The sequence below is a fragment of the Felis catus genome, chromosome C1 (assembly GCF_018350175.1).
Source record: "Felis catus isolate Fca126 chromosome C1, F.catus_Fca126_mat1.0, whole genome shotgun sequence".
Classification (NCBI taxonomy): Eukaryota; Metazoa; Chordata; class Mammalia; order Carnivora; family Felidae; genus Felis; species Felis catus.
Window position 1 is genome coordinate 118563257 of NC_058375.1, and position 24908 is coordinate 118588164.

The 24908-nt window shown below is 47.5% G+C and overlaps 1 protein-coding gene across 6 annotated transcripts; it reads right to left on the minus strand.

Annotated features, from left to right (window-relative positions):
• Positions 1-3650: 3650 nt before the first annotated feature.
• On the minus strand, positions 3651-13252 carry TMEM177 (transmembrane protein 177). 6 transcript variants are annotated; one of them, XR_006583093.1, is made up of 3 exons: positions 13124-13252; positions 9643-11072; positions 3651-4782 (listed from the first exon to the last, which is right to left on the minus strand). XR_006583093.1 is itself a non-coding variant. In XM_045033664.1 (2 exons), exon 2 carries the CDS (start codon positions 11048-11050, stop codon positions 10115-10117), a length of 936 nt encoding a protein of 311 aa, XP_044889599.1. In that variant the 5' UTR covers positions 11051-11072; positions 13124-13252; the 3' UTR covers positions 7533-10114. The 6 variants fall into 6 exon arrangements, 1 of the variants encoding a protein (XP_044889599.1); XR_006583094.1 differs by having other exon boundaries at positions 3652-4703; XR_006583090.1 differs by having other exon boundaries at positions 3652-4782; positions 9421-11072.
• Positions 13253-24908: the final 11656 nt, after the last annotated feature.

Genomic DNA, 24908 nt, shown 5'->3' on the forward strand with positions numbered 1-24908 from the left:
TCTGAAACAGGATTCTGAGCTTTATCTGAATTAGCTCTTACCGTGGAACCCAAAAGTGTGGCCCCTGCATTTGGAAGTTATCACCACCTAGGCACCCTGCAGTTATACAAGTATTCAGGAACATGTTCCTGTCTACCAAGCTGCTTTTGAATTTTGTTATGTTGAAATACAAGAGGTAACAATGACAGCAGCAGTTAAGGTCACAGAGATCGTGAGGGAAAGGGAGACCGATGATGACTTCTGCATAATTTCCTTTTTTTTTCAATTTTTTTTTCAACGTTTATTTATTTATTTGGGACAGAGAGAGACAGAGCATGAACGGGGGAGGGGCAGAGAGAGAGGGAGACACAGAATCGGAAACAGGCTCCAGGCTCTGAGCCATCAGCCCAGAGCCCGACGCGGGGCTCGAACTCCCGGACTGCGAGATCGTGACCTGGCTGAAGTCGGACGCTTAACCCACTGAGCCACCCAGGCGCCCCGGCATGATTTCCTTTTAATAAAGTGAGGTGAGGGGAAGAAGGAATTAGGTTACTTACCAGCGTGTGTGCGCATGCATGTTCATGCATGCATGCACACGGGTATGTAATCCACTCCTTTTTCTTTGAAGCTCGTAAGATTAAAATAGGGAAGAAGTCCTACATATGTTACAATGATAGACTTTGGCGGGGGGGGGGGGGATGTTTAGGAAATCAAAAATTCTCCAGGCTATCTTTTTTTTAAAAAGTTTGTCTATTTATTTTAAGTAATCCTTGGGGCGCCTGGGTGGCGCAGTCGGTTAAGCGTCCGACTTCAGCCAGGTCACGATCTCGCAGTCCGTGAGTTCGAGCCCCGCGATGGGCTCCGGGCTGATGGCTCAGAGCCTGGAGCCTGTTTCCGATTCTGTGTCTCCCTCTCTCTCTGCCCCTCCCCCGTTCATGCTCTGTCTCTCTCTGTCCTAAAAATAAATAAACGTTGAAAAAAAAAAATTAAGTAATCCTATACCCAACATGGGGCTCAAAGTCCAGACCATGAGATCAAGAGCCGTATGCTCTCTGACTGAGCCAGGCCGGCACCCCCAGCCTCTCTCCATCTTCGTTTATGCTTGAGATACAATAATGGGCCATATTTGCCTTGAAATCTGTGATTATCAGAAGTTTTACTGAAATTCTGAAGAAATAATCCGTTTTCATCGGCTGTCTAGATGTCTTCGTGTCAGCTCATGAGACAGAGCTTGTTGATGGCATAGTTGGATGCTTCAGACGGGCAGCCATTACCCTTCAAAGAGGTTTGAAGGGATTTTTTTTTTTCCAAGTTCAAATAGTTCCGGTTTCTGTAGAAACTTCATCTTGAGATTAGCCTCTGAGGGATGAGCTATCAGAATTCAGGTGAACAGCTCTTTGTTCCACTAACTATTCACTGTCAGGCAATAGCAGTAAAGGCAGTCAAGACGCAGTAAGCTTATAAAGTACTGTTTTCCAAAAGAAATTGGGAGGCACGTTCACCTTTGTTATTGTACTTTGGGTTATGCAAACAGCTTGATGACATAAATGTTTATGTTCCCTATACATCTGGTCAGAAATCATTTTTTGTGGGTGAAGTTAAACAGCCTCTGGTAGGACAGAATACTGGGTACAGAGTAAAAGACTACAGTAAAATGCCAGCTCTGAAGAGGAGACTGGTTTACCCACCAAACATTCTGTGCCTTGGTCTAACATTAACACGATGTCTGTGTAATCTGACAAAAAGAACCAGTGTTGAATCCCATCATATTTTCCATCCTTTTTCATTAGCCCAGATTGCCAAGTGTGTTCTTCCTAAGAAGTTTGACTGCATCACTGTATACATTTACTGTCACAGGCGACACTTTGTCATTGTGAGAGATTTCAGTAATTAAAATAGGAAACCGAAGCTTAAGTTGTTTTCTTTACAAAAATTATGTTCCTTGTTGGCGCCTGGGCGTTTGTCGGTTAGGCGTCCGACTCTCGATCTCAGCTCAGGCCTTGATCTCAGGGTCGTGGGTTCAGGCCCTGCGTTGGGCTCTGCACGGGGCATATGGCCTACTTAAGAAAAATGTTTCGGGGCGCCTGGGTGGCGCAGTCGGGGGAGCCTGGGTGGCGCAGTCGGTTGAGCGTCCGACTTCAGCCAGGTCACGATCTCACGGTCCGTGAGTTCGAGCCCCACGTCAGGCTCTGGGCTGATAGCCTGGAGCCTGTTTCCGATTCTGTGTCTCCCTCTCTCTCTGCCCCTTCCCCGTTCATGCTCTGTCTCTCTGTCCCAAAAATAAATAAACGTTGAAAAAAAAATTAAAAAAAAAATAAAATTAAATTAAAAAAAAAGAAAAACGTTTCTTGGAAGCACGTTACGATGGTTTGCGTGCGCTTATACACTGGATGTCTTAACCTGAGTGCAGTCCAGGGGATCCTTTCTAATTACGGGAAGGTTCTCCTTTCCTCAACGCTGTGATCTGACCCGTGACAGATCTGTACTACGCGCTACGTACGTGGAGAACAAGTCAACTGCAAACCAGCTGAATGGGTGAATCTTATGCTGGTGCTGAAATGTCTTCGGAACAGTCCTCACGATTTCAAGGTTTGTTTTGAAATTTGCGAGTATCAAGTGTCAGTCAGAACCTAAGATGAAACGTTAATGAATGTTGAACTCTCATGCTTCGTGTGTACTTCTTTCTTGGATTTTTCGATTCTCTATTTTTACCGTACCGCTGCATTTACATTTCCTACACACCGACTTGGTGCGATTGAAATAAAATTGCACTATGCATGCAAAAAAATTAGTGGTCACCAAGCTGGTCCTCACGGGCCTTCGCTGCACCGATCTCACTGTGCTGTCACTGCAGGTTTACTTGTCAGACGGGCCCTTCCGTGGGACTGCAAGCACCCCAGGACCTCACAGTGCACCTGACTGAGCAAGGGAGTAATCTCATTAGCTCAGGTCCTCAGAGAAATAGACAGGAAGACAGGATTACATGTGTCGGGGGATAATGCCTGTGAAGGGCAAAGGGGTTGGGAATAGAAAGTGGAGGGGAGCTTTCGTATCACGAAAGGGAGTGGGGAATAAAGGAGGATTGGGTAGGGAAGGGTCTCGGACCTAAGACAGACCTGCCCAGGTTACATACAGTAGAGTCCTGGAGCCACAGTCACCCACTGGAGAAGTCCCTCAATTCACTGGAATGAGCCTGCCTTAGCATGGCCACCAGACCAGCCGTTGGCTGAAAGCAGCCTGTGAGAGGCATGGCCTCAGTGAGAATGCGGCGGTGGAGGGAAGGAAACAACAGCTGCGGCTGTCAGTCACTTCTGCTCCCCGCAGATCTGAGCAGCACGTTTTCATGATGGCTACGGAAGCTGACAGACAGAAGGTTGGCCACACCCCAAGGATACACAGCCAAAAGCAGTGATGCCAGAATCTGTCACCTTGATGCAGGGAGAGGGAGCGGGCCCATGGGCCCCTCTGAATAAGCCTTCATACGCAAGTATAAACATATATAGCAGTGAATCCTTACATATATTGAACGCATAGTCATTCCAAACTCCACGGGAACAGATTTACTTTCAACTTTGTGAATTTCTTTTTTTTTTTTTTAACGTTTATTTATTTTTGAGACAGAGCGTGAACAGGGGAGGGGCAGAGAGAGAGGGAGACACAGAATCTGAAACAGGTTCCAGGCTCTGAGCGGTCGGCACAGAGCCCGACGGGGGCCTGGAACTCATGGACCGTGAGATCATGACCCGAGCCGAAGTCGGACGCTTAACCGACCGAGCCACCCAGGCGCCCCAACTTTGTGAATTTCTTTCCAGGTCCTACCCATAGGACATTATTGCAATCATCATTGCAAGCAGCACTTCCTATTTTCTAAAGATTTGCTATTTGTAACTAATATTTCTACATTTCTATCATAACCTTCACAATTATGCTTTTTGGTGACCAAACAACATTCAACAGATGGATGTGCCATAATTTTCTAAGTCATTGCTGTTCAACATTTCTATTATTTTGATTTTTTTTTTTTTTTTTAATGATCACCGCTAATGTTCTTAGGTACATCTTTGGGCATATACTATTTAGTTTCTGTTAGGTCGTAGCTTTCGGATAAGTTTCTAGGTTTCAAGTTACTGGCTCTAAAGATACAGTTTTGTGGTCATATCAAATTTTGCCAAATTGCTTTCTAAAATCATTATGTCAGTTATGTTTATTATTTTGAGAGAGAAAGAGAGAGAGAGCATGCAAACAGAGGAAGGGAAGAGAGTGAGGGAGAGACAATCCCAAGCAGGCTCTGCGCTGTCAGCGCAAAGCTCAGTGCAGGGCTCAATCCCAAGAGCTGTCGAGATCATGACCCGAGCGGAAATCAAGAGTTGGATGTTCAACTGAGCCACCCAGGCACCCCAAACCATTGTTAATTAATCATGTGCATTAGTTAGCTGTTGTTGCACAAAAAATTACCATAAAACTAAGTGGTTCATACGACCCACACTTATTGTCTCACTGCTTCTGTGGGTCAAGGATCCAAGCATAACTTAGCTGTGTCCTCTGCTTCAGAGTCTGTCACAGGTTACAGCGAAGGTGCTGGCTGAGGCTGTCTCTTCTGAAAGCTCGACTGGGGACAGATTATCTTCCAACCCTACTCAGTTGTTGTCAGAATTCAGTTCCAGCTGTTGTCTGAATTCAGTTCCTCATGGGCTGTTGGACTGAGGGCCTCAGTTCTTAGCCAGCTGTTGATCAGAGATGGCCCTTAGTTCCGTGCTATGGCAAGGCTCCAATACAGCAACTTGCTTTATCAAAAGCATGCATCTGCGAAGACAATAGAGTCTGCTAGGAAGACAGAAGTCACAATCTTTTGTGACTTGATTAAAGAAGTGATACCCCCTTAATGTTGCTGTATTCTACTGTTTTGAACCAGGGGAGTAAAGACAGAGGATGACACAAGGCCAAGAGCACCAGGAGTGGGGATCACTGGGGCCATTTTGGAGGCTGTTTACTACAAATGTCACCAAGAACATACGTTTGTACCAATTTCACAGCAACCACCCTAAAAGTGAATGGTCTTTAATTACCAGTATAGTAGGTGTAAGACTATTTCCCATTTTAATGGCCTCTTCTCTGGCCTGGTATCTACACCAAAGGGACATGGGTCCTTTGCTCTCAGCTGCTGCCATGTAATTTCCAAAAAGTTGTCAACTGATAGCAACTCAGCAAAGGAACTGACCTAACTGGGACTTTGAAAAGCTCTAAGCGCAGACTTGTAGTAGGCAGCAGTGAGTTCCCTGGGAGGGTTCCAGCCTCAAGGAATTGCTGGTATTTGGGCAGCAACTCCAAGCTCTGAACACCCTAGTGCCTGTATCACTTAAAAAGCAGGGAAATTTAGGAAATCAATCTTCTTTTAATTTTTTTTTAACGTCTTTTATTTTATTTTTGAGAGAGAGAGAGAGAGAGAGAGAGAGAGAGAGAGAGACAGAGCATGGGCGGGGGAGAGGTAGAGAGGGGGAGACTCAGAGTCCAAAGCAGTCTCCAGGCTCTAAGTGTCTGCACAGAGCCTGATGTGGGGCTCGAACTCATGAACCGTGGGATCATGACCTGAGCCAAAATCGGCACTCAACCAATTGAGACACCCAGGTGCCCCCAAACCAATCTTCTTTTAAAGCTTACTATATACTCTCACTGGGCTTCACATTTTGCAAACTTTATTTCACTTTCATTATCAAAATAATACTGTAAGCTACATATCAATATCCCCATTTAATAGAAAACTTGGGGACCAAGATGGGACATCACCTGTTCAAGGTCACTCTGCTAAAGTGGCAGGACCAGCATTCGAACCCACAGCAGGCTATCCTGTCTGTGTCCTCTCTCTGCTTCCTAAGGTAACCTTGTCCTCAGCTGGAGCCTCTGAGGGCTCCTAATGCTTGGTCCCTCCACTCCATTCTCACCTCAGCACCAAATATGACAAATTGGGTCCTTTCCTCTTCAGTTAGCTGAAAGGGTCTCCCCTGGAAGTTCCAGAAAGCTCTGCTCAGTGACCATTTTCTCCTGATGAGAGGTGAGGCTAGAGAGTCACCTCTAACCAGCAGGGGAGAAAGGCTGTAGAGGTTACAGTACAAGTTTATACCACAAAACCCTCAGGATAAATAGGACAGTGTAAACAAAGGGTTTGCAAAGGGGATCTGGACCCAGGCTCCTGACTTCAAATCCTTGTTCTGTTATTTTCAAAGCTTTGTGGCTTGGGGCCCATTTCTTCACCTTTCTGTGCTACTTCCTTGCCTGTAAAATTGAAATAACATTGGGGCGCCTGGGTGGCTCAGTCGGTTAGGCGGCGGACTTCGGCTCAGGTCATGATCTCGCGGTCCGTGAGTTCGAGCCCCGCGTCGGGCTCTGTGCTGACAGCTCGGAGCCTGGAGCCTGCTTCAGATTCTGTGTCTCCCTCTCTCTGACCCTCCTCTGTTCATGCTCTGTCTCTCCCTGTCTCAAAAATAAATAAACGTTAAAAAAAAAATTAAAAAAAAAAAGAAAATTGAAATAACATTATCAACTACCTGTTCCAATTTGGGGATCAATGAAAACAGACTCTAAGGGCCTAGCAGAGTGTCTGCTACATAGTAAAGGTGCTATAAACAATACTGTAGGGATGTAGTGGGCAGGAGGACTCACTGGGTGAGGATCCACAGGTCTCTTTCAGCCCCAGACTGTGATATCCACACACCTGGGGATGGGGGTGCCAGGCATGGCCACATGGGGTATGGCACTGTGGATACTGGCTGCTGGGGATGAGTCAGGCTGCTAGGGTCAGGAATGGGCAGAGCCAATGATGGCATGATGGCTCTGGGGCTCCCTTTCCTATATTCCGGCTGTGTGTGTGTGTGTGTATGTGTGTGTGTGTGTGTGCGCGCGCGCCTGCATGCGCGCACATGCGCGCATGCACATGGGGTGGGGGGATCTGTGTGCGTTGACAGAGCCTTCTGTCGGTCAGCCTACTTCGGAGTCTGCGCAGGACTGTTCTGGGTGGGGGGGGGGGGGTTGGGTATCTCTGCACATTCATGCTCAGAACCAGGATCATGTGGGAGGGGGGCACGACTCAACAGGACAATGTTCTCTTGGGATCAGGGGCAGAGTGCTGACAGCTGAGGCGTGCTGCAGGCATCTGAGAAGGAAAGACGCAGGGCCGCATTTACAGGGTACCTTCCTGCCACCTGGTCTGTTACAGAGCTCTGGAGCATGCTTTTTCATCTTTCTAGGATCAACACCCAAATCTGTGTGCGAGGGCACAATATATCATAAAATTTGGGGGGGGGGAGGTGACCTATTTCCTAAAGCCTCTTGGACACCCTGGTGGCCTGAGTGGTAATCTGTGCTCTATAGGAAGTGACCAGAAGTGTCCTGGTTTCCCCACAGAACAACAATCACAGAAGATCCGGGCCAGCCCCTGCCCTTGGAAAGTCCCAAGTTGGGAAGACAGGACAAGGTCACCTATGATTCATATGGCCTCACCCATGTGTGCAGCCAGCCCTACAGTAAATGCTCTGACTCTAGGGAGCCAGGCCTGACTGTTGTAGCTTAAAAGTTCCATTCATTTATTCAAAAATGTTATGGAAAGCCTCAGTGCACAACAGTATACAAGACATAAACACTGTTCTTATAGACAGTACGTTTCAGTAGAGGAGATGGTAAGCCATTAGCTTCACGGTAACTTATGTAGTTACAGTTTGCACTAAGAGCTCGGGAGGGGTACAGGGTGCATGATGGGTGTGAATGGGGAAGGTTCCCAGGGTCAGGTCACTGGGTACTCCTGCAGAAAGAGCACTAAATAACAGAGACAAGGGCAAAATGGGAGAAAGCACCCCAGATCAAGGCACTGTGTGGGGAAGGAAGAGGAAAGCAGTGAGGGAACCAAAGTGCTCCTGCGTTTAGGATCCACAGAACCGGGGGAAGGGGACACAAGATGGTTAGAGAGGCCATTAGGTCCAGGCTCAGAGATGCAGCTCTAGCAGAAAGCAAGGGGATGTCCACAAAACGGATTTTTTTTTAAATGTTTATTTTTGAGAGAGACAGAGACAGAGCACGAGTGGGGAAGGGGCAGAGAGAGAGGGAGACGCAGAATTCAAAGCAGACGCCAGGCTCCGAACTGTCAGCACAGAGCTGGATGCGGGGCTCGAACTCACGAGCTGTGAGATCACGACCTGAGCTGAAGTCGGACGCTCAACTGGCTGAGCCACCCAGGCGCCCCTAGCAGAAAGCAAGGGGATGTCTGCAAACAGTTTTAAGCAGAATGGAACCCAGACAGACCTGATTTTCCAAGAGCTGGGAGGGGTGGGAGCAGTGGCCAGGAGGCCGGAGGGAGGAACTATCTGGGGAGGGCAAGGACAGAGCTGAGGGTTGCCTGGGCCTGGGCGATGTGCAGAATGCAGCAGGGAGGAGGGGGAGGGGCAGCTCACAGGGTGGAGGCTCTGGGCCAAGGTCTGGAAATTGGGCCACACGAGGCATGCATGGGGACCGGGAGCAGCTGAGGAGTGCAAAGTTTGTGACATGGACTAGAGGGAGCCAAAGCAGCAGCCATCTCAGGGGATCACTTCCCTTACCACGGGGGCTCCCTTTCCTTCCCTTTTGGGCAAGTCAGCAGGAATGTCTGGCGTGGCCATCCTGCTGCTCCTCTAGTATTGAACGCAGTGGGGCGGGGAGTGGTAAGTGGATGGAGCTCACCGAATCCAGACCCCAAACCACGTTTCTCCAGCCGAGATCACACAGTCATACTTGGGGGCAGCAGCCAGGGGACAGCCTGAGGGGCCCCCTGAAGAGGTACTTCCCAGAGCGGACACGCGTTCTACCACTCACTAACTCATCCACCTGCCTATGCATCCACCAAGTGTGTGCCCAGCGCCATCCCGGAGACCTGAGAGATGGGGTGTGTGGCCAGGCCGGACGTTGGGACCCACAAGCTGGCCCCATGGAGCCAGAGCACATATCTGCAGCCACCGTGAAGGACCCAGAAGGAAGACATGCCACCCCTCCCTGCTCACTCTCCATTCAGCCTCCTGCAGGAACTGTCTGCCACTGAGTGGGCTTCCTGGCTCCCTGGGTGTGGCCTGATCTCTCCGCCCTGAGTTACCTTGGCAACGGGCCTGAATTCTTCCACTGTTCTGGGGAAAACATAATCGACAATGAAAAATAAAAATAAAAAAGGGAACCTGGCTTGCTGGCCACAACTGTCCCCACCTCTCCTGGGAAGGGGTCTCCTGTCCAAGGACCAAAAGTGGGGTCTGCTCCATCTGCCACTAGACGGCCCAAGGGAAACAGAGCAAGGGTGCAGCATATCCTCCTGGGCCCTGAGTGTGACACCAGGCCCAGTCCATCGCTCTCCTCCATCCTGCTTCCTCCTGGCCCCTGAAAACCAAGCTCCCTCTGCCCCCACCCCCGGCCCTCTCCTCCCCTGGCACTGACCATGCATCAGCAGGCTCCCTCCCTGCAGAGCCTCAGTTCTGCAATGGCTTGTTCCTTCCTCTTCCTTCGGCCCCAGGTCTCGCCGGGTTCCAGCAACACCTCCACTCCCCTTCAGGCCCAGGGGCTCTCTCTGAGCATGCCATCTTCGCTGGACACATCACCCTTGAGGCTCTCCCTCAAGCTCCCACTTCCCAGCCTCTCAGGGCGACACTAGCTTCTCACCTGGGCCTCGAAGGTTTTCAATGTCTGCCACAGTAGAAGGAAATTGGGATTAGACCACCAGGTAAGCTACAGGGTGGTTGTTCACGTCGTGCAAGCACCTCCAGGGGGGAGAAGCGGCCTGACTCCCACAGCCGGCTGGTATTCAAACACCAAGGAGGGACATCCCATTTCTTCGTGGGATGTCCTCTTGGCCAAGCCCTTTCGTTCACAGCTCACGCTGCCCCACAATCCTGCCAGGTAATTTACATCGTCCCCATCTGACAGCTGAGGAAACCGAGGCTTAGATTCAAAAGGGACTTGCCCAAGCTCATCGGGATCAAGAGTGGTGGACCGGGATAGAACCTAGGCTGTTTAATTCCAAAGTCTGATTTATCTGACAATGGGCTGTGGGTCCAGAGGCACCAAGAGAGCCCCCAGAGTCAATGGCGGGGTGGTGCCTGCAGGAGCCGCATCTGTCCTTGTGATGAGTCCCTCAGGAGCGGCCCGAGTTGAGCGTGGCCCTCCACATCTGCAGCACAGAATCCCGGCGGGTCGTGAAGGGTAAATGTTTGATGCGGAACCAGTGTCTGGGAATGATGTTCCCACTAGGCGTATACAGCTTCACTCCGTGTGTGCCCAAGAGGCTGCGCAGGGCTACGTTGCCGGATAAAACCTTCTCATAGAACTCCACTCCACCCCGGGCATAGGCTGCAGACAGGGAGGCTGTGCGGCGGTCCAGCCAGGCTTCCAGGGCATGAGTGAGAGAGTCTGTGGAGAAGGCATAGGCCACAAAGCCCACCACCGCTGCCACCAGGTTGAAGGCAGCCCGTATGTTCATGGGGCCCCCATAGAGCCCCAGTGCATGCTTGGCACCCACGCCCAGTGCCCACGTTCCTGCCAGGCAAGCTGGGGCTGGCAGAGCCTGTAGGGCGGCTGCACTGCTCTCCAGGTACACCACTTCCTTGGCCAAGGCAAACTTCTGGGCATCGCGGGACAGGGTCAGGGCATCTCTCAGCCGGGCACCTGCTGGGCTCTGCCAGTTCACTCTTTGCCCATGTACAACGACTGGATGATCAGTGTTGGTCAATGAGCCACCCAGGAAGCTGGCTGGGATGCCCACTACCGCCCCGGCGGGGAGTCTCGGGAAGCCAGCACTCACAGGCTGGAAGGTGAAGGTGGTGAAAGCCTCATAGCTATGGCCTGCGGGGACACCAATGTCCTGTAGCACTTCTTGGAAGAGCCTCTGCAGCTCTGGGGAGAGTGGGGCTGGCTGGCCCTGAGGCCAGTACTGGTATAGCCATTGGATCACAGGATCTGGGAGGACGTGGTATGAGATCTGGGCCCCGAACAGGCCTGCACAGGAACCCACCACCAGGCCTGTCCTGTGTCTCTGCACAAACGCTGCGGCCCGCCACAGGGGACCTGCCATGAGCGCTGCCACCGTTGTAAACCTGAGCCAAGAGAAAGAGAAGTCAGCCAACAGTTCCCTGGGTCTGCCTGCAGGCTGACCTACCCCAGGGCCACATCCTCTGTAACTGAGGCAATACAGCAAGGTGGGTAAGAGCATGAGCTCTACAGCCAGAGCTCCAATCCAAACTCCCTCTCTGTGCATCACCTTACCCATCTGCCAAACAGGCAAGGGACAAGGGTATCACTAGGGTGGTGGTGACGGGCATATGAATAAACACATGAATACGTAAAATAATCGGTCTGGCACAGCAGCTGACACCTCTTGTGATAATGCATGATTATTACGTTTAATAAGCACCAAGTCCCCAACTGCCTCATGACACTATTCATCCCATAGTGAGGCCCTATGTTCAACGTATGAAGTACTTCTTAGATGCTAGACACAACTCTTAGAGCTTTATATATATTATCCAACAATTGAATCCTCACAACTCCATGCCCAATTACTCTTGCCCCTATTTACTTGTTTATTTTATTTTATTTTAATTTTTTTTTAACGTTTATTTATTTTTGAGACAGAGAGAGACAGAGCATGAACGGGGGACGGTCACAGAGAGAGGGAGACACAGAATCCGAAACAGGCTCCAGGCTCTGAGCTGTCAGCACAGAGCCTGACGCGGGGCTCGAACCCACGGACCGCGAGATCATGAACTGAGCCGAAGTCGGACGCTTAACCGACCGAGCCACCCAGGTGCCCCTATTTGTTTATTTAAAAAAAAATGTTTAATGTTTATTTATTTTTGAGAGGGAGAGAGACACAGAGTGTGAGCAGGGGAGGAACAGACACAGAGGGAGACACAGAATCCAAAGCAGGCTCCAGGCTCTGAGCTGTCAGCACAGAGCCCGATGCGGGGCTGGAACCCTCGAGCTTTGAGATCATGACCTGAACCGAAGTCAGACGCCCAACCGACTGAGCCACCCAGGAGCTCCTACTGCCCCCTTTTTAAAGCATTGGAAACTGAGACACGATAGGCTAAGTAAATTGATCAAAATCCCAGACTACCAAAGTGGCAGTATTAAAGGTTGAGTTGTGTTCCCTCCAAATTCACATGCTGAAGTCTTAACCCCTGCCCCCCCTCTAAGAATGTAACTGTATTTAGGGATATAACTGTATTTAGAGATAATTAAGTGAGGTCATGAGGGTAGGTCCTCATCTAATATGACTGCTGTCCTTAAGAGAACACCTTAGGACACCGACACAGAGGAAAGACCATGAGAGGACACAAGACACAGGTGACTATTTACAAGCCAATGGGAGCAGTCTCAGAAGACGCAGTCATGCTGACGCCTTAATCTTGGACTTTCAGCTTCCAGATCCTGAGAAAACCAATTTCTGCCACCCAGTACTTGTCCTGGCAGCCCTCGCTGTGACTAACACAGGCACAGTATTTGAACACAGGCTATCAGGGGTCCACAGAAAATTTTTCATCTCAGAACAAAATTTAATGCTAAATTACAAATATATACAAAAGTAGAGAAAAGAGCACTTAGCCACTTAGCACTTCAACCAACTCATGGCCAATCTTGTTTCCTCTCTCCCACCCACATTCCTCCTCCAACTGGTTTATTTTGAAACACGTCCTGGGCGTCCTCTTATTTCATTCGTAAATATTTCAACAAGAATTCACAATTATTTTACTTTGGTTGAAGCTTACTGTCTTCCTGCCTCTGAAACGTGTTTAATTAGCAAGTAAGTTGCTACAAACAAGAACGTGGGGGTACCGGCTGGCCTATTTTAACAAAAAACTCCTAACGGGGCACATCACTTGGGCCTATTTTCCCAATGGAGAAACTAAGGCTAGGAAAGCAAGGGTCCTGGCCAGGGTCCCAACGTCCCCAGGCCCACCAGCGCCAAGGCCACGATCCAGGCTGGCCGAGGAGGGGCCGCGGGACCCTCGCGGAGGGCTCGCCGCCGGGCGTCCATACCGGGCCCCAGGCTGCGCACCGCGGCTCGAAAGCGCTGTTGGAGTGGACCCTAGGGAGGGGGCCCGTCCCCGGCTCCGCGAACCTGCCGTCCCCTCCGCGCGCTCACCTTTTCCGCAGCCGCCACCTAGCACACGGCGACACGTGCGCGGGGCGGGCCCAGCGCAGAGCGCGGCCGGCCTGGGCTCCGGGGGCGGGGACTACAGGGGGCCTGGCGCAGAGCAGGCTCTGGAGGCGGGACAGGGGGGGCGGGACGTCCGGGGCGGGGCCTGGGGCGGGGACTAGCTCGCTGGCGGTCGGGGTTGGAGCTGGAGGCTCCTCCCTGACTGAGTGCCTTGGGGCGGGGCTGAGGCCTGCGGGGTCCTCGCCTTAGGCTGTGCTGCCTGGGCGGGGGCTTCCTTCTCTGTCCCTGAAGGGCGGCCTTGGTCGCCTGTTTAGCCCTCTAAGAAACGGCGGCCCCACGTGGGTCAGGAGGTGACCTGTGGTTACGTTGCCTTCGGAGCCCAAGCCCACCTGACTGCCAGGTCCGTGGCCTTTCCTGTCTGGAAGCGTTCACTGCCAGTGGTCTGCTCTGGGCTTTAGTTTACCGTAGCAGCTGCCCCCTGGCCCATGCCCCTCAAGTGATCCATGCTGTACAGCCCACAGAGCAGCGTCACACCTGTCACTTCATCTTCCCAGCAGCGCTGCTCGCCACCTGTTTTTTGTAAATAAAGTTTTATTGGAGGACAGCCATACCTATTTCTTTACAAGTTGCGTATGGCTGCTTTCTCCCAGAAGGGCACAGTTAACTAACCAGGACAGAGACCGTCTGACCCAGAAAGCCTAAAATTTTAGCTATCTGGCCCTTATGGAAAAAGTCTGTGGACACATGAAGTACATTATTCCCATCTTACAGATGGAGAAACAGAAGCATTTAGCTTCCACAGGATGCCCAGCTCATATGCACCTAGCATGCACCAGAATGGCACAGGACTCCTGTCCCTGTACATTTCCCATTACATCTCCTGCCTTCATATAATTGAACCTAGTCGCTCTTGTCCATTCTCCTAAGTGGGTCTGGCCTCTGTGTCTGACTTTCTCTTCCATCCAAGCCCTTTCCTGCCACCCCCAAGGAGAAAGAAGGGCTTAGGTCCTGGGTGGAAAAGTGAGGCTGCCAGGGAAGATAAAGATGTAAGGAGACCCAGAAGCCTGTGGGCATTGGGATGGGGTTTTGGATGGTTAGCAGGCTGTGGGCCACTGTCTCTCCACACACACCATCAGCTCTCTGCAGGGGTCTTGATCACGAAAGGGCTAGCTGCAATCTCAGTCAGGACCATACCTGACTCCTAGCTAACCCTCTGTGTGTAGTATCCCATGGAGACACCTTGGGGTTGGTGTTTCCTGTCTCAGGCTTGGCCCAGCAGCCCCTTCGGGAGCCATAGGCTGGTCTGGCAGAGATAACCCTACTGACACTAGGGAAGAACCTAGATCTGGTGTGGCTGCCCCCGGGCAGACATGGGTTGGTCCCTCAGCCCAGAAGCAGTATTTATGGAGACTGAAAAAACTTTCTTAGGAGGCAGGGGGCTCTTGCCTAAAGGATGTCACCTGCCCTGGACCTCAGTTTCCTCATCTCTAAAGTGAGGATAATATCTATCTCAAAGGACCATGTTACCTCCTAATCCTAGAAGTTTCCTAGATACTCTCATCCCCATAACTAAAGAGGGGTCACTTCAAGTCACATGCTCCTGAACAGGACTTGGGGGTTTCCCCTCAACTTTGGCCTTGAAAGTCTGTCGTAAAAGGTTCTGTGACCAGATGTAAATCTAGAAATAGTGCAGTGCACAGAGGCTGACGCTAGACTGCTGGGGGTACATCCTGGCTCTGCCCCTTACTAGCCGTGTGACTTTGGGCAAGTTAACCTTTCTGGGCCTAGTGTTCTCATCAATAACACGGGATGAGAGTACCACCTAGCTCCTAGGATTACTGTGAGGATTCAATGGGTTCATGTACGTATGATGTCCCGCATAGTTTGTACCAAATAGCTATTAGCTATTATTACTGGGATCTGTTCTGTTTCTGACGCCAACTCTGGCTGCTCATTTGTTCGTGTGTAAATGATGCTATAACACGCTTCAATATGTGACCTCAGCTAGATTCCGAAGGTGGGATAGCCTACAGGGCAGATGATGTGGTCTTTCTAACAAATCAATGGCACAAAAAACAAGGGAAAGGAGACATTCACAAAATAAGAGATGTGAAAGACATAGCAGTTAAACGCAAGATGTGGCTTTTGTGGGGATCCTGAATCAATAGGTTAAGTGTAAAAGAAAGACACCTTTGAGACAGCTGGGGAGATCTGAATATGGAGTCAATATTAGGTAATATTAATGAATTGTTTGTTTTGTTAGGTGGGATGAGGGAAGATATTTATGTAAACCAAAAAGTCCTTGTCAGTTAGAGATGCATATTGAAGTATCTAGAGGTGCAACGACATGCTGTTTAGTTCAAAATATTACAACCAAAACAAAACCACCGCCATGAAAACAAAAACCAGGGGCATAGATGAAACAGCAACGAAATGTCGGTAGTTGTTGAAGCTTCGTGACCAGTTTAGGAGGGAGTTCGTTATCCTGTGCTCTACGTACGTTTGGAAATTTCCAAATAAAATGTGTTTTGTTAAATGTGTATTTGAAAGTACGCTGATCAATTGAACTTCATCAAATTAAAAAATTTGGGCATCGGGGCGCCTGGGTGGCGCAGTCGGTTAAGCGTCCGACTTCAGCCAGGTCACGGTCTTGCGGTCCATGAGTTCGAGCACTGCATCAGGCTCTGGGCTGATGGCTCAGAGCCTGGAGCCTGTTTCCGATTCTGTGTCTCCCTCTCTCTCTGCCCCTCCCCCGTTCATGCTCTGTCTCTCTCTGTCCCAAAAATAAATAAACGTTGAAAAAAAAAATTAAAAAAAAAAAATTTGGGCATCAAAGAACATTATCGAGAAAGTGAAAAAACAGTCCACAGAATGAGAGAAAATATTGGCAAATCATAGATATAATAAGGGCCTAGTTTCCAGAATATATAAGAACTTGTAACAACCCAACAACAAAAAGACAACCTAATTTGAAAGTGGGCAAATTGGGGCACCTGGATGGCTCGGTTGGTTAAGTGTCTGACTTCCATCAGGTCGTGATCTCATGGTTTGTGGGTTCGAGCCCTGCGTCGGGCTCTGTGCTGACAGCTCAGAGCCTGGAGCCTGCTTCAGATTCTGTGTCTCCCTCTGTCTCTCTCTCTGTCCCTCCCTGCTTGTACTCTGTTTCTCTCTTAAAAATAAACATTGAAAAATTTACAAGAAAAAAAAAAGTGGGCAAATGACTTGAATAGACACTTCTCCAAAGAAGATTCACAAATGGCCAACGAGCACACAAAAAGATGCTCAGCATCCTTCATCATTAGGAAAATACAAGTCAAATCCACAATGAGATGCTATTTCACCCACTGGGACGGCCATAAAAACAAAACAAACCAACAGAAAATAACAAGTGCGAGGACGCGGAGAGACGGAAGCTCTCATACGTTACTGGTGGGAATGTAAAACGGGTCAGCCACTAGAGAACACGGTCTGGCGGTTCCTCATAAAGTTAAGCGTAGAATTACTATATGATCTGGCAATTCTACTCCTAGGAACACAGACAACCCTCTTAGCTGTGAAGGATGGGGTCTAAGAGGCTTTGTTGTGTTCGCCATGTTTATATGATAATGATCTCACTGAGATATAGTGTATTGAGAGTATCTCATTGAGAGAGACAAATTGATGATGCCAGAGAGAGGGGATCCCTGTGGGAAAGAATTCCTTGGGTAGGTGAGAGGGGTTGGGGTCCAGGGCATGAGTGGGAATTCTTCAGGAATTCTTCACCGTAACAAGATAAAGCTGCGAACAAATCAATGCATTGTAACTTTAAACTTACAAAATTCTTTAAAAATATTTATTTATTTATTTTTGAGAGAGAGAGGGAGAGAGAGAGAGAGAGAGAGACAAAGCGCGAGTGGAGGAGGGGCAGAGAGAAAGCAAGAGAGAGAGAATCCTCTTCACCGATAGTGTGGAGCCTGACGCAGGGCTCGAACCCAAGGTGAGAGCATGACCTCAGCTGAAGTCGGATGCTTAACCAACTGAGCCACCTAGGTGCCCCAAACTTACATGTTATATGTCAGTTATACTTCAATAAAGCAGGTGGGGGGGGGGGGAGAGGGAAGCTGTGGTCAATGGGCCCAGGCTAGTGATTTCACAGGGGGAAGGTGAGGCTGTTCTTACCTGATTGCTTCTTTGTTTTCTCAGTGACACATGGAGCCAACTCATCAGCTGAGAGTGTAGTGGGGACAGGGTGGGGAATGTATGAAGAAAGCAGAAAAGATGTGAAATTTCCACCTGAAGAGGAGGAAGGAGCCCACCTGGACCCTGTAATGATTGTTGAGTGCCCATTTGGGATCTGGGTCAAAAACACAGCGTGAGGGCAGTTAATATGGTTGTGTGATTTTCTACAATAATGTTCAGATGCTCAGGTGCAGGGATGGGTGGATGGATAGTTGAGGGGTTTAGCCAGAGGTAGAGTTTGCCAGTCACGTGTAGAGTGGGGAGAAATGAACGAGGGAGGTGAGGGCGTTTGCAAAGAGGTGGTTATATAGTGATGGACCATGAACTCTAGGCTAGAGAAGAGGACAGTGAGGGCCCATGGGGATGATTTATGTGCTAACCACGGAAATGGTGGATACCATGTGCACTTAGCACTGTTTCTAGGCCCTTTGCAGAAGGAAGGAGTGGCAAGATCATCGTCCCAGTGGAATGTAAGGATTGTTGGAATGGGGTCACCATAGTAAGGCGTGTAGAAGTATGAGGTGGTGATTAGAAGGGGGGAGGTTGGAAATGGACACTTCAGAAGTGGTGTCAATATTGGTGATGGCAAGGTCAAGAGTATGATTGTGAAGGGCGCCTGGGTGGCTCAGTCAGGTAAGCGTCTGACTTCAGCTCAGGTCATGATCTCACGACTCGTGGGTGCGAGCCCCGCATCGCGCTCTGTGCTGACAGCTCAGAGCCTGGAGCCTGCAGCCTGCTTCTGATTCTGTGTCTCCCTCTCTCTCTGGCCCTCCCCTGCTCACACTCTGTCTCTCTCTCCCTCTCAAAAATAAATAAACATTAAAAAAAAAATGTCTGAATAAAAAAAAGAGTATGACTGTGGGAGTCAATGGCTATGGTGAGGCGAAAAGTTACAGAGAATTGAGGAGGTGTATGACTTGTGTTTTAAAAAAAATTTTCCATATTTAATGATATTTTGACAATTTAGGGGTCTTGCTAATGCTAGAAAGACTGCCCCTCCCAGGACTAGCTAATTCCTAGAGAGAACAAGTGACTCCCTCTACTTTGCCCGTAAACATACCTTTCACATGGGAAACCAACCGTACCCCCGACCATTTCCTTCAGCTCGCACACACCATGCCAGTATTTCCCCTGCCCTAAATGAATGACCCTTGAGTCAGGTACTGGACAACTAGAGACCATCCCTGTAATCCCAGAGGCGGCCAAAATTATTCAAACTATCCAATCTTTAACTTCTTTAAACTTCCCTACCCTGGCTCACCATTCCTTCCCATGGAAACCACAGTAGAGGTTCGGGGCCATGCCTTCTACATGCTCCTTTTGCTTCTTGACTGACCCCGCTACTTCCCATGTTGCCCCACGTGGCATGATGTGCTCCCTCCTCTCAGGAAATGTAAATAATAAATACTTCTTTCAATGGCGTTGACCTTTCCATGTTGCCCCTCGGTCACCTCTATAAATTACATCTGAGGTACAATCAAAACAGGAGGCTCAGTTACAAGAGGCCGAGGTCTTGGGTGGATTGTCTCTGCCAATGTTGAAGCTGGCAAGAATGGTGAAAAGGAGAGTGTTAAAGAATGTAGGGGCGCCTGGGTGGCGCAGTCGGTTAAGCGTCCGACTTCAGCCAGGTCACGATCTCGCGGTCCGTGAGTTCGAGCCCCGCGTCAGGCTCTGGGCTGATGGCTCAGAGCCTGGAGCCTGTTTCCGATTCTGTGTCTCCCTCTCTCTCTGCCCCTCCCCCGTTCATGCTCTGTCTCTCTCTGTCCCAAAAGTAAATAAACGTTGAAAAAAAATTAAAAAAAAAAAAAGAATGCAAGGGTCCAGGTGCTAAAATAATTCAACAAGGAGACAGAGAGTGACTAGGAGGTGGGTGGGTCATGGTAGCAAGGCTGGGGGTGTATCGGAATGGTCTGACAGCACGGATATCACAGGAGCTGAGGTTTGTGAAGGAAATGGCCATGGGGGCAAAGAGGACGCCTGCTCTATCCTGATTTCCGCAGGGTGTGGGGGGAAGTTATGGTATCCTCACAAAAGAGAGCCAAGCTTTGGTGAAAGCAAGCAAGAGAAGCAAATGTTCAGAGAAGGAGGTGAAGGTATGTGGAATTTGCTGATGGCGGACCAAGCATCCTAAAGGTTGCAGTGATGTTTGGGAGGCTTGCAAGGGGTGCATGATTGGGACTAGATTAGGGTATAAAGAGGAAATAAATATATAGGGATAAGCACCCAGGGAATGACAGATTACAGGGTATCTGGTGGTTGGTATTTTTCGATGGAGGTAAAACACACATATTTTTAAGTTGTACAGTTCAGTGGTCTTTATACATACATTCATCATGTTGTACAAGCATCACCACTATACATCTCCATAATTCATCTTGTAAAACCGAAGCTCTATACCTAAAAACTCCCCATCTCCCCTACCCCCTAGTCCCTGACAACCACCCTCGTAATTTCTGTCTCTATAATTTTTACTAAGTATCTCATATAAGTGGAAACATACAGTATTCGTCTCCTTGTGACTGGGTAACGTAATGTAGCACAATGTCCTCAAGTTTTGTCCGTGTTAAAGCGTGTGACAGGATTTCCTTTCTTTTTAAGGCTGAAAAAAGATTCGATTGTATGTATGCACCACAATGTGTTTATCCATTCATCAGCTGATAGGCATTGAGTTGCTTCCACCTTTTGGCTATTGTGAATAGTGCGGTTATGAACGTGAGGGTACAAATATCTCTCTAAGACCCTGCTTTCAAATCTTTTATATAGACCTAGAAGTGAATTGCTAGATGAAATGGCAATTCTATTTTTTCTCTTTGAGGGACCACCGTACTGTTTCTCACAAAGGCTATACCGTTTACATTCATCAACAGTGCACAAGGTCTCCAATTTCTCTACATCCTCTCCAACAATTGCTGTTTTCTGGGATTTTTTGATAGAGGCCATCATAATTAGTGTGAGATAGTTATCTCATAGTTTCGATTTGCACTTTCCTAATAATTAGTGATATTGAGCATCTTTTCCTGTGCTTATTGGTCATTCATATATCTTCTTTGGAGAAATGTCTATTCAAGTGCTTTGCCCATTTTTTAATTGGGTTGTTTTTTGTTGTTGTTGTTGTTGTTGAGTTTTAGGAGTTCTCAAAAGACTCTGGATGTTGATCCCTTATGAGATATATGATTTGCAAATATTTTCTCTCATTCTGTTGGTTCCCTTTTTAGTCTGTGGACATTGTCATTTGATGTTTTTGGTTTTGTTTTCATTTTTGTTTTTTTATAGAGTTTGAAAATTGTCACGAAGTCGAATTTGTCTATTTTCTCCTGTTGGCTCTGCCTCTGGTGTCATATCCAAAAAATCATTGCCAAATCCAGCACCAGGAAGCCCTATCACCATAGGACAACTGTGTTTTCTTCTAAAAGTTTTTATCGTTTTAGGTCTTACATTTGGGTCTTTGATCTGGTTTGAATTAATTTTTTGCATACAGTGTTAGGTAAGGGTCCAATTTCATTCTTTTGCATGTGGATATTCAGTTTCCCCAGCACCATTTGTTGAAAAGACTGTTCTGTCCTCGTTGAATGGTCTTGGCATCCTTGTCAAAAATCATTTGGCTATATATATGAGGGTTTACTTCCAGATTCTCTCTTTTATTGTATTGGTCTGTCTTTATGCTAGTACCATACTGTTTTGATTGCTGCAGCTTTGTAGTAAGTTTTGAAATCGGGATGTGTGAGTCCTTCAACTTTGTTCTTCTTTGGCAACATTGTTTTGGCTATTTGGGATCCCTTGAGATTCCATATAAATTTTAGGATGGGTTTTCCTATTTCTGTTAAAAATGCCATTGGGATTTTGATACATTGCATTTGTAGTTTTCTTTGAATAGTACTGACATCTTAACAATGTGAAATCTCCCAATTCATGAACATGGGATGTGTTTCCATTTATTTATGTCTTTAATTTCTTTCAGCAATATTTTGTAGTTTTTATCATTATATAAGCCTTTCACCTTTTTAGTTAATTCTTAAGTATTTTGTTCTTTTTCTTGCTATTATAAATGGACTTGTTTTCATAATTTCCTTTTCAGATTGTTTATTGTTAGTGGATAGCAACTGAATTTTGTGTTGACTTTGTATCCTGCTACTTTGCTAAATTTCATTTATTAACTGTGTGTGTATGTGTGTGTGTGTGTGTGTGTGTGTGTGTGTGGAATCTTTAGGGTTTTCTACATATAAGACCATATATCATCTGTAAACAGAGATAACTTTACTTCTTCCTTTCTAGTTGGATGCCTTTTCTTTCTGTTCCTTGCCTAACTGAATTGCTCTGACTAGGACTTTTAGTACTATGTTAAATGCAACTGGTGAAAGCAGGCATCCTTGTCTTGTTCCAGATCTTAGAGGAAAAGCCTTTGGTCCTTCACCGTTGTGGATGATGTTTGCTGTGGGTTTTTCATATGGCTTTTTATTATGTGGAGGCAGTTTACTTCTGTTCCTAGTTTGTTGAGTGCAGGCGTGCTAACAACACTGACTCCATCTTTGGCCTTCCATCTTGCCAGAGATGACTCCACTTTAGATGACTAGTAGCACTCCCCTCAGGTGCACAGGTGGCACTATTTTAGATAACTACCTTGGGACCTCACCACCAGGCGTCTCCATTTATACAAGCTGTGGTTGCAGTCAGGGCTTGGTGGAAAATGGGCAGAGAATAACTGCTTAGCACCACTTGGATTGGCAGCCCTCCGGATTGCCCCCATCAGTAAACTGTGCAACCAGTATGAAGTGGCTTGCTTTGTGTTTCAGTATTAAAGTGAAACACTTTCTCCTTCTGGAGGACACAGTACTTACTGACCCTCCTCTACCATCTAACACTTGTGTGTCAAATTTTATATAAGTTGAGATGATCAATTGGCTTTTTTTCTTTATTTTGTGAATGTGGTGTATTATGTCGATCTGTTATGTTGATATGTTGAGCCATCCTTGCATTGCTGGAATAAATCCCACGTGGTTGTGGTGTATTGTCCTTTTAATGTGCTGAATCCATTTACTAGAATTTTGTTGAGGGCTCTTGCATCAGTATTCACAAGGGATATTTGTTGAATTTTTCTTGTAGTATCTTTGTCTGGCTTTGGAATTGGGGTAATCCTGACCCACAGAATGAGTTACGAAGTGTTCCCCCTTTGGAAAACATTCGAGGAAAGAAAGATTGGTATTATCTCTTTAAAAGAGAGACAGAGCGTGAGCAGGGGAGGGGCAGAGAGAGAGAGGGAGACACAGAATCCAAAGCAGGCTCCAGGCTCCGAGCTGTCAGCACAGAGCCTGACTCGGGGCTCAAACCCATGAACTGGAAGATCATGACCTGAGCCAAAGTCAGGAGCTTAATCGATTGAGCCACCCAGGCACCCCCTTGGTAGAATATTTAAAACCAAATAGACCAGTGAGACCATCAGCTCCAGAGCTTTTCTTTGTGGGGAGATTTTATATTTTCATTTTTTTAAGTTTATTTATTTTGAGAGAGGGAGAGAGAGAATTCCAAGTGTGGAGCTGGATGTGCGGCTTGAATTCACAAACTGTGAGATCATGACTTGAGCTGAAACCAAGAGTCAGATGCTTACCCTACTGAGCCAACCAGGTGCCCCTTTTGTGGGGAGATGTTAAATCACTGATTCAATCTCCTTTCTTGTTATTGGTCTACTCAGGTCTTCTATTTCTTCATTAAAAAAAAATTCTGAAAAAAAAAATTCTGAGGGGGCTTTTGGGCACGATAGAAATATTTAAAAGTTCATTGTATTTTGATTATTATTTAGTTGATTAAAATAGCAAGCTCCAGGGGTGCCTGGGTGGCTCAGTCGGTTGAGCGTCCAACTTTGGCTCAGGTCATGATCTCGCGGTCCGTGAGTTCGAGCCCCGTGTCAGGCTCTGTGCTGACAGCTCAGAGCCTGGAGCCTGTTTCAGATTCTGTGTCTCCCTCCCTCTCTGACCCTCCCCTGTTCATGCTCTGTCTCTCTCTGTCTCAAAAATAAATAAATGTAAAAAAAAATTTTAAATAGCAAGCTCCAATATCCCATGTCTTCTAAGCCGAGAACCTCAATTTACAAATATAATCTTAGTAAGAAATCTAGTATTTTTTTAAAATAAAATAAGAATTTTTTTCTACTTGTTCTGTGATTACCTTTTAATTAAGTATGGGCTTTACAGATTAAATCTTCCTTAATTATATCACATCCTTCCTGTACTTAATTGATCAAATTCCCTTAGACATTTCCAACCATACTTTCAAATTTAATTGAGCTGATTCTTTTAAATACACTCTCCTCAGACTGCAGCCTTTCAAATCCAGTAAGCAAAATCTTTCAAACAGTGGAATGAAACTCCTTATTACAGATAACCTAACCGGCACCCAGGTACCAATTCAGGTAAATTTCTTTATTCATCCTGACATCACAAATATCGTCTCCCAACCCAGGTGTCCAGAACCATCCTCTCAAGTCACTTCACGCTGCAGTGCTCTGGGTCAAACTTTCAGTGGTATGTTCTTGCCCAGGACGGGTCCAGAATGATTTCCGGGGTGATTCATCATGAGTTCGTTTATTAGGTTGAGTATCGGTGGGGATAATTGGACTTCCCAAACCTCTGTGGGTTTTTTTTTTTTTAACAGTAAATCTTCCACAATTTTTCATTGCCTGAGGAGAATTGATGCGATGCTGAATCCCCTGCCAAGATTGCAATCCATCTTTTAGCTGTTTGATTTGCAATGATCAAGTTTTGATGTCATATTCAAAACCTGAATATAGTATATACATCGTTTTGCCTTTGTCAACATACTGTAAACATCATTAAAAAGTTGTACCTGCCTTTTTTTCTTTTTCTTTTTTCAGTATGCCTCATAGGGTTGTGCAGAGAACTATTGCTGTCTTTCTAATTGTCACAATTTGCTCAGTGGGAGCCCTTTCAACTGGCTCTTTTATCCTTTAAATTGCATTGGAACACTTTGGAGGCATACTTTGTTTCTGGCAACAGAGTGATACCCCACACCCATCTGAATGATCCTTGCTCCAGATATAGAATCAGAAAACTTTCCAAGGCTCCTTGGTTCTTGCTGGGGAACTGTAAAGACTAGAATCTAGGTGCTTCGGGCACAGGTTAGACTGCTCTACTCGATATTGGGGGTGGGCTACAGCATAGCAGACTATTTTAGAGGCAGACCCAGAAAAAATATCATGGAAGGGGCGCCTGGGTGGCTCAGTCGTTTAAGCGTCCGACTCTTGATTTCCGCCCAGGTCATAATGTCGCGGTCATGAGTTTGAGCCCCGAGTTCAGCTCTCTGGTGGGCATGAGGCCTGCTTAAGATTCTCTGCCTCTTGGGGCGCCTCGGGGCTCAGTCGGTTGAGCGTCCGACTTCAGCTCAGGTCACGATCTCGCGGTCTGTGAGTTTGAGCCCCGCGTCGGGCTCTGTGCTGACGGCTCAGAGCCTGGAGCCTGCTTCGGATTCTGTGTCTCCTTCTCTCTCTGACCCTCCCCCACTCATGCTCTGTCTCTCTCGCTCTCTGTCAAAAATAAATAAA

What these genes read in the sequence shown, in the direction of transcription:
- TMEM177 (XM_045033664.1), bottom strand. Translation starts at nt 11,050, where the DNA reads ATGGCAGGTCCCCTGTGGCGGGCCGCAGCGTTTGTGCAGAGACACAGG.